Below are 9,279 nucleotides of genomic sequence, written 5' to 3' on the forward strand. Positions count from 1 at the left end.
CAAGAGCAAGGCTTCTTTTCATGAAGAAGGAAAAATATCTGTGAATGAGGCACAGCTTTTGTAGACCGTGCCTAACTTTCACCCTTGGATAGCCAGAAGGAGTCTAACAGGAGAGCAAAGCCTTATCCTCTTCACAGCACTGAAAAAGCAAGATTTCAGAATGAGTGGGCAACTAACCACATCCAAGAGAGCTTCTATGGAGAATGAGGATGAGGTCAAAGTGACAGGAGGGGAAAGAAGGAGAACAGAAAAGGAAGAAAGCGGGCGGGAAGGGTGTGACAGGGCTAGTTAAAGCAAGGAGCATAATTGGGCTTCCCTATAGACTGAGTGGGTTGTGCCCTGAGGGACAGATGGTATCTCTCACACAATTCCCATACTTTGCAAAAACCTGTAGTGATGTAAAGGGACTTTTGTCTCTACTCACTCTAGAAAACAGGTGATAAAGACACAAAAGACTGGAAGATACCTCAGACCCCATTCACAGGCTTAAACGCAGAGCTTCCGACCACACACACTCCACAAGGCGCAACCCAGCATCTTCCAGCAAATACACTGACTGTAACAAAAGGTCAACAGACACAACTTCAACGTGCACAAAGGGTTGGGTAAATTTGTTTGGTGAGACTCTAGGATCACCACAGGAGCTGAGTATGCAGAGAAACAAATCCCCATTTTCTTCTGATATTAATTTCTGCTGACCAGGAAATACATCACTGAACAAATACGTGGGAATAAGAGCGGGTTGGGTTTTTTTGTTTGTTTGTTTCTTTTTTTAAGATACTAGGTGCTTCAATCACAAAGCAAATTGGATTCCAGCTTCCTACTTGACCTCAGTTCTCAGTGTTCCTACAGGTGATTTACTGGTGATGTTTATTTGGCATGTCATTTCTCTTTTGAGCTCAGCCCACTGCTGGACCCCATTGCATTAGGTGCTACACAAACAAAGGAAAGCAAGTGACTTGCACTTTCAAGAAGCTCTTGCCACTTGTTCATTCTTGATGGATATTTGCTAGGTAATTTCCCGAAATAAGCCATTAAATGTGTATTAGACATACTTCAGGAGAACTCATCTCAAATTGGAGCTAATTTAATTGAGCTTTTTGAGATTTCATGATATTTCTGTGGCCCTGAATATATGAGATAGGTTACATCTTAGATTTAGATTTTCTGTGGGGTTATCTAAAGGTCCAAAACTCAGCATCTGAGCAGCTTATTCTATCTCTGTGTCGTTGATTCTATGCTTCCTGACTTCTGTCTGCCTGCAATAATCTCTTGACAGCAGGATTGGAAACTGCTTCTTGCCGCCACTTACTGATTGTGCCATTAAACTTGTCACTGGAATTTGGTATAGAGTGGATCTAATTCCTGCTGAATATAAACCCCACCTGTAATCATTTTCCTATGTGTCCACCCACATTGTTTTTGTTTGTTTCCTATCAGAAAAGAAAGCTCCCAAATGATTTCTCTTGGTTTCAAGAGAAAAGTTGATACATTTTTCTAGTTGTCAAAAATAAAGAGGGTAATCTTCAAGTGGGTATTCTTATTTGACTAGAAAAACAGCAGGAAATAGCTGCTCAATTCCCAAGTTAATGTTCTTCTTCATCCCCCTTGGATTTCTAGATGGCTTCTAAATAACATGGATCACAGGAGTATGCAACAACCATTAACAACTTTTCCAGCCCAAAACCTCCATTGCAATATAGAGTTCCTGTCATCTACTTTAGATAGAAAGACTACTCAGATGCTGAGATTTGCCCCAAAATAAAATTCATCCACGCAGGAAAAGAGAACAAGTCCAAAGATACTGACCAGTCTCCCCTTTCCTGCGGAGAACCACCGATGAAAATACTTGCTGCTCCTAGGAACATTCCTTCCAATCAATAATTCACAGATGTAATCCCCCAGAGCAAACATAAATACACACTCAAATTAATAGCCATGTGCAGAAATGAATAAATATTTTACCATCCAGCTGGCGCTCTCAACATTGGCCTTATCTGATCTCTCAGGGACAGGAAGTACAACCACTGGAGCCACGTGTAAGGAATGCCATTTCCACACTTGGCCAAAACTGCAGTTCTCGCCAAGTACAACATGTCCTGTCCTGCCTTCTCCAACTGCTTCAAGGGGATTTGGGCAGAACGTAAGATAAGTAAAAAGCCTAAAGAGGCCTTTCACTGGCAGCAGATGGGCTTAGGGTTAAAAGTCCAGCCTAACACACAAAGAATGTCCTTCTCTGTTTAAGACTTTGCGAGATTTATAGGAAGTCCCTTATTCTAACTCTCCATCATTGCTTACAAATTAGATAAACAAATTTCTAGCCCGAGTAGGCTGCAAGCTCTCTGAGAAAAGGGCTATCCTAATTGCATATCTAGTGTTTATTACCGTGTGGCCTTTTTTCATACATCACTCTGAAGCTCAGAAACACTTCTAATCAGAGAACTGCACATTATTAACCAAGTTGGAACATTTCCAGTGCACACACAGATCTCTCAAACACATTTTGCCCATCCGATAGCTACAAACACTAGAAGCCAACTGCTTGTCCTTGCTGTTGTCAGTCTGTATCGGCCTCCTTGCCTCAAATACAAACATCCTGCATTCCCATGACGTTACTTTGTTCTTGTGCACTCAATGTCAGTCTGATGCTGGTTAGCCATGGTGGTGCCTCTCCTATGTATCAGGTGTAGCAAATCTTTTAATAAAGGCAATTTGAAGGCCTACTCTCACCCTGTGCTGGGAAAATGTGGCTGTCAGTAATAGCTCTCTGTACAAGGATGTAATTTAGCAAACTAGATGTGAAATGTGAAGCACGAATCTTGCATGTTCTTTCAGTGCCTCTGCAATTGATGTTGAGGAATGCCTCTAATGAGAAGATAGTGAAGGGAGTACAGCTCTGTAACTGATTTTTCCCAACACAAAGGTAGGCTATTGCTAAAAAGAGGGACCAGGTCATCCAACCAGTCCCTTCCCCTCCCCCTTGGGTCTGCACTTGTTGAGGCCACAATGAGCAGAACCAGGGATTAGATTAAAACCAGAATTAACATTGTGGAAGGGAAAAAGACTGCCAACTGGATAAACTCCTTGTTTGTTTTTTTTTTTAACCATGTAATTTCATAAACAAACATAGCCAGGGTTGAGAGCAAGACAGGACTGCTTCTTCCAGTGGTAACAGGTACCCACTGAACTCAGTGTAAACTTTTCAGAGAAGATTCAAGTGGACTCACACTCTGAGATACAGACACAGTTCTCCTGACTGAGGAAGCAAAGCATGCAAGTGAAAACCAGCTTGTGTAAACTCTTCACCCATTTAAGCACTATCAACTATCCACACACCGACCAGCTGCTCTTTGGCTTGCTAGCAAAGGTTCACATACATCATCATGTCCCTGGAGCCAAAGAAGTTATCACTTTTCTGCTGAGCCCTAGCAGTAACTGCCTAAGTAGGTGGTTTTTCCTTTAGCAAACATAAGGTGAATCTCTCACGATGAGCACACTGTTTTTACTATGTTTTCTTAACCCCAGTTGAATCCTATACCCTTACTCATTTTACTGAATAAGAATGCCCTCAGCTGCTCCCTTGTCCCTCAATTTATCAAGTAGGTTTATACTGCTGCTACAACAGCAGTATCTGAGTGCATCTTGATGAGACAGTTCTGTAAAGTTGTTTTCTAATTATGAAACTAATTTGAAAGAAACATAAATATAAACAACCTCAGAGGAACACTGACACTTTATTTACAGCATGCTACATACCAGGAAATCTCCACTGGAAGCTGCAGAGAACCGAATTTACAAAAGTAACAAAAAACATCAAATTAACACATCAGTCACCGAAATGAGAACTAATCCCCAAAGAGATAAAAGCAAACCAGTTACTTACAGTTTGGCTGTGGTTCTGGAGGGAATTTGAGACGGATGATAGCCAAGATTATGAAAACAACCACAGGCCAGGAAATTAAAATGAACGACCATACCTATAAAACAGCAATGAAAATATATTGGTTATGTTTGTTGTGTTGATGCATCCCGGGGCTTGTCTAGAACACACAAGTTTTTTCCACCCTGAATGAGTTATAGCATACACTGTAAATAATGCCTGTCTTGGAACACATATTACTAAAACTCAGGTATTATCTATACAGGAGAAAAACTACATAAGATTGTAAGAGCAAATGACAAGACTGAAAATAACACAAGCTTCCCTGTGTTTCGGTTTGGCTGTCGATGCATTTTGTACTGATTTGAGACACTGCTATGTAATAGTAAAAGCATCCTTAGGTGTACAAGACCTTTGGATGCAATGGTCACAAAACTTAACAGCAAAAATGGAAAAGGTTGGTTTTGCTTTCAGTAAAGATGTCTTTAATTTGACTGACCATTCCTCAAAAGTCATTTGACATACAAATGACAAGGTTACTTTTTTCCAAAGGTTTTCACAATCCTTCACAAACAGCAGAGCCAAAAGAAACAGAATTTTCATAGTATTTGTTTACAAAACAGTGAAGGAAGGGGTTTATTACAGAGCTGTGAAACCAGTCAGTTGGAGAAATCCCATCCAAACACTGGCAACCTGTCACTCCTCATGTGAGCTTCTGACCACACAACCCAACTCCTTGGTTCCATCCCACTGCCAAATTGTAGCAATTTATGCAGATGAGCTGAGATAAGAGAGAAATGATGCAAAACCAGCGTGGCACGTTGGAAAAAAAAAAAAATATGAACATTTATAGATCTCTTGCCTTTGACACAAGGGTAGCCCATTTCAATGGATGAGAATGAAGAAAACAGAATCTGCTAACCATCCAGTGTAGTAAGTCAATGCAAGTACAAGGCCCAAAGTCAGTATTAAAACCTTGGTGTTTCATAAGTTAGGAGAATGCAATTCTTCAAATAATTAACTGCTTCTGCACTAGCTGGCTAGCTTGGTACTGTGGTTAGTGGATTTGAGTTTCCCATCCACCTGTACAGCTCCGAGTGCCCTGTGCTGTGAAACTGCTGTGCTATCTTCATGCCAAGTTCTGAAACTCCAAAGATGTCTTTCTTCAAAATCATCCCATTTTGCATTGCTGCATTGCTGTTTCTTTTAGATCAGCACATATTACCCCACACCATTTTCCCAAAGGTAATTCCAAGCCCATAATAATGTCTTCATTTCCTGTAACACTTCTTAGAAGGTAAAAAACAAACAGACAGACAAGTCCTGGAGAGTGACGAGCTTGAAGATGCTTGTTTTACAGCAAGTCCTTCCATACCACCCCTTGATGACATGACACTCAGCCACAGAAGTGGGAACAGGATTCGTGCCCCTAAACAGGGAACTGACAAATGTCAAACCACCTCCTAAAACATCCTTTTAGAGGAAGTCTTCCTCAAATTTCAGCATTCAGAAAGCAGCCTTTAGCTTTTACAGACACTACTCTATTTTCTCTATACGCACTCTATACAACAAGATTCATCCCTGAAACTAACATCTTTTTATATAATACTTTGTATCATGTTTGCCTTATAATCAGACCACAAACACAGTTTTTAACTCGGACTAATTCATACGCACACGGTATTATTAAGGTATCCTCCTAGTTTAGTACCATGTAGGCTAAAATAAAATTATGGGGTAACAGCACTGAAATTGATCTTAGTCAGAGGCTGCCTAAAGGAATGGCAAGATATCCTTCCTATTTTGGGGGAAGAAATGAATGCTGATTGCCTACACTGAAGGAAATCTTTGCACCTCCCTGTTTGGAGCTAATACAGTGCTAACATTCCCCACTTCCCAGACAGCTCTTCCTTTAGAATCTCTGTCCTTTGACTTAATGGGATTTAACAGCAGCTGGATACAACAGTGCCACACAACAGTGTTCTCACTGTCCCAGGCTTTCCTACTTAATGAAAACAAGACAACCAGCCTGGCCAAACCTGTGCAGGTAGAACATGTTTGCCATAATCAAAGTCAATTTGGCTTGTGAGACTAAGCACTGTGCCACATGTTGCATAATCCTTTGGTTACTGGACTATTTCACTGCTAAAAGCAGATTAAAAATCTCAGATTTTTTATGTTTGTATGCAGGCGTGTGATGTTTTTCTGCCTTCTGCCTTTTTTTTTTTTTAAGTAAGCATACTGCACAGAAGTGACAGATGGAAAACAATAAACAAGTGCAAGAGGCACTGATTTCTCCAGCTCCCTCTGGCAGGCAGGCCAAACTTTGCTCCCAGAAGATTGCCACCTCAACTCACAGCCATTCCTTTCTCAGCAGGAGTAACCTGTGTTGAGGCTCTCCCTGGGTATGGATGAAGAGCTTCAGCTGATTTCATCAAATTGATGGCCAAGAAGCTGTAGCTCTCCCCACGCTGCACAAGCAGAGGCAATCTCTCAGGGGCTCTGAAGAAAGTGCACAGAGGAAATAAAGCATAAAGCAAAATGCAGGATCGAATGTTATTTGCTAGCCCTGGAGAGGCTGATAAACAGAGCAATGGGAAAGCACTTCAGTCTGCAGAGGGATGGGAGCTGGCTTGTGTCAGAGTGCTCTGTGACATGGCAATCAGCCCTGGGGAGGGCACTGAACATCACTGCAGCAGCAGGAATGCATTCATGGGTTATCAGAAACAGAGAAGCTCAGAGTGCTTCCCCTGCAAAATGAGCGCAGGAAAAAAGACAACACAGCAAACTTCCTGAAAGCTTGGTCCACTGGTGGAGACAGATTACACAGGTGAAAATAAAAAAGGAGGAAGCTGAAAGGATAGGGAAAACAGGATGCATTTGGGAGCAGAATTGTGGGTTTATGGCCTCTGCCCTAACATTGACATACTTTAATTGACATTTCCATTCTACAGATGTTTCATCTCTACAAGAAACCAAGAGCAGTGAGTCTGTACAGTCAGCTGTATACTCAGGGTTTAGGTTAGCATTTACTCCAGGTGCAGCAGCTGAAAGAGACCCAAGCCTCCAGGTTTTAACAACCTTGTTAAAATTGCTCTTGAGAAACTGGAGGTAATTTGTTGGTATTTTTCTGCATCTCACGAAAAGCCTCCAGTATCCTTTGCAGCAGGCCCAGACTTAGCTCAGAGGAACACAGCGTGTCTGCAGCTCCTGGGGAAGATCACAAGGACTCAGATTAAAGACTCTCCCAATCAGGTTCCCGACCTGAGAGGCAGGACAGGGCAGGCACACAGTGGACCTTGCAGCAGCATGCAGTGATATAAGGTCTTTCACTCCATCATTAAATCACACTCTCCATGGCCGTTTATCTTGTCAGCTTTTTCTGCACCTGCCAATGCTTTCCATTCAACTAGAAAGTTTAAAAGTCATCACATCTGGATTACTAGCAAGGGGATGGGTTGCAACACTTGTCCATGAACTCCAGTGCAGTTGTATTGAAACCAGCTTGCAACAAAACTACCAGAATAGGCTTTGCCTGGACACGCCGTGCCACCCAAAGGACCGCTTGCCTCTATGATGCTGCAATACACATTGTTCTCTGGACACCATTGGCAGTGCTTTCTTTTGGAAAGACAGACCATCTGGTATGTTTGATTTGCCATGTACTGGACTGCAGCGGAAATCTGCCCTACCCGTACCTCTCAGAGTCCTTTTCCTTTGGCCAACTGTTATAAAAGGCTACAGAGGATATCCCTAGTGCCCTCAAGCAGGGAGCAGGGTCTGTTCACACTGGATTTAAGCATCCTTAATTCAGGTCTGCCCATGAGTCTGTGTATGGTTTGGTCTGCATAAACCACTGGCCCAAGGGAACAGAGGCATCCCTGGTATTCATTCTGGACTCCTGAGCCCTCAATGCAAGACCCAACCACTTGGGCTTAAACGACCATCTTCTCTTCCATGTCATTCCTTTCCTTCCCTCTCTGTCTCTATTGACAGCTTCCAGAATATTTATACTTTTAACACCATGACTTTCCTCTGGTGTAGAATCCTTTTTGCTCCTCATTCCATAGAATCAATTGAGTTGGAAGGGACCCTCAAAGGTCTGACTCCTCTGCAATGAACAGGGACACCTACAGCTCCATCAGGTGCTCAGAGCCCCATCCAGCCTGATCTTGAAAATCACCAAGGAAGGGGCATCCACCACCTCCTTGGGCAACCCGTTCCAGTGCCTCACCACCTCTATTGCAAACAACTTCTTCCTTACGTCCAATCTAAATTTCCCCTCCTTGAGTTTGAAACCATTTCCCCTTGTCCTATCATAACAGACCCTGCTAAAAAGTCTGCGCCCTTTCTTACAACCTCCCTTTTAGATGCTGAAAGGTTGCTATCAGCTCTCCCCCAGAGCTTATCCATGCTATCAGCCTGTCCTCATAGGGAAGGTGTTCCATCCCTAGGAGCATTTCCATGGCTTCCAGCTCCCGCTCCTCTACGGCTTTGCTTTCGCACTCACCGGCTGCCTCTTGACACTCAGCCAGTTCTTCCACAGCAGGATCCTCAAGTGCTGGAAGAGCGCGGCCATCCTCGGCTGACCCAATCAAAACCGTGCGGGCCGCGTATTCCTCCTCCCCAGGCTTAGGAGGTAAAAGTGGAGGCTCTAACCCAAATGGGTATCCAGTGTCCAAAATCCAAGCCCCTGTCTCTTCCCCACAGCATAGCTCTGAAGCAGCTACCTCATCCACTTGTTGCTGCTGTGCTCCCTGTAACCGTAGCTTTTGTCCTCACAGCAACAATGCCTAGCAAATTCAACAGGTTATTCTTCTCCAGGCAGGCAGGCAGACGCAGCAGCCTGCCTCCACTTGCATTAATTATAATATCCAGCCTCTCCTGGCTGCTCTTTCTTCAAGCCCTAACCGATAAAATGGATAGCATTCCAAAAAGATGCTTCTGCTTAAACAAAAGGTGATGCATGCCTCCTCCTCCCTGTGATGAAATTACCTGCCTACCCACACACTGCTTCTGCTGGAGAGGTGTCAGCAGCAGTAAGGAGTGTGGGCTGCTTGCCAGGCCTCTCCAGCTTCCCTGAGTTCACAAGCAAGTGCTGGGAAGAAGAAAGTACCCTCAGCTACAGCTTGCACCTTCCTGGCATCGCTGAACTGGAACTATTTCTTAATACTTGTGAGTATCTCACGCCTACCCACCCAGGGAAATTAAAAAACAACAAACAACACAGAAGCTGAAACAAGAGAAACATGTATAAATGAAAATCTAATTACCCAGCTTCCTACAGCTTCCATTTCCTTCCAGAGAGATCAGTCCTGGCATCCTGACTGAATGCAATGTAACATATTAAGTCTAGACAGCAGAATCAGACCCCGCACCCGCAAAGAGTACAGCACAGA

At 43.3% G+C, this 9,279-nt stretch overlaps 1 protein-coding gene across 1 annotated transcript in view; it reads right to left on the reverse strand.

Moving 5' to 3' along the window:
* Positions 1-8,459, reverse strand: part of ABCA12 (ATP binding cassette subfamily A member 12) — a gene marked incomplete at both ends in the record, with an annotated part of 79,859 nt that extends 71,400 nt beyond the window's left edge. Inside the window, 2 exons of the mRNA XM_079538998.1 lie at positions 3,884-3,977; positions 8,391-8,459. Coding sequence (XP_079395124.1) covers positions 3,884-3,977; positions 8,391-8,459 — 163 coding nt within the window. The remainder of the gene's footprint in view (positions 1-3,883; positions 3,978-8,390) is intronic.
* Between the last annotated feature and the right edge of the window lie 820 nt (positions 8,460-9,279).

Source organism: Tetrao urogallus, assembly GCF_951394365.1.
Source record: "Tetrao urogallus genome assembly, chromosome: 8".
Classification (NCBI taxonomy): Eukaryota; Metazoa; Chordata; class Aves; order Galliformes; family Phasianidae; genus Tetrao; species Tetrao urogallus.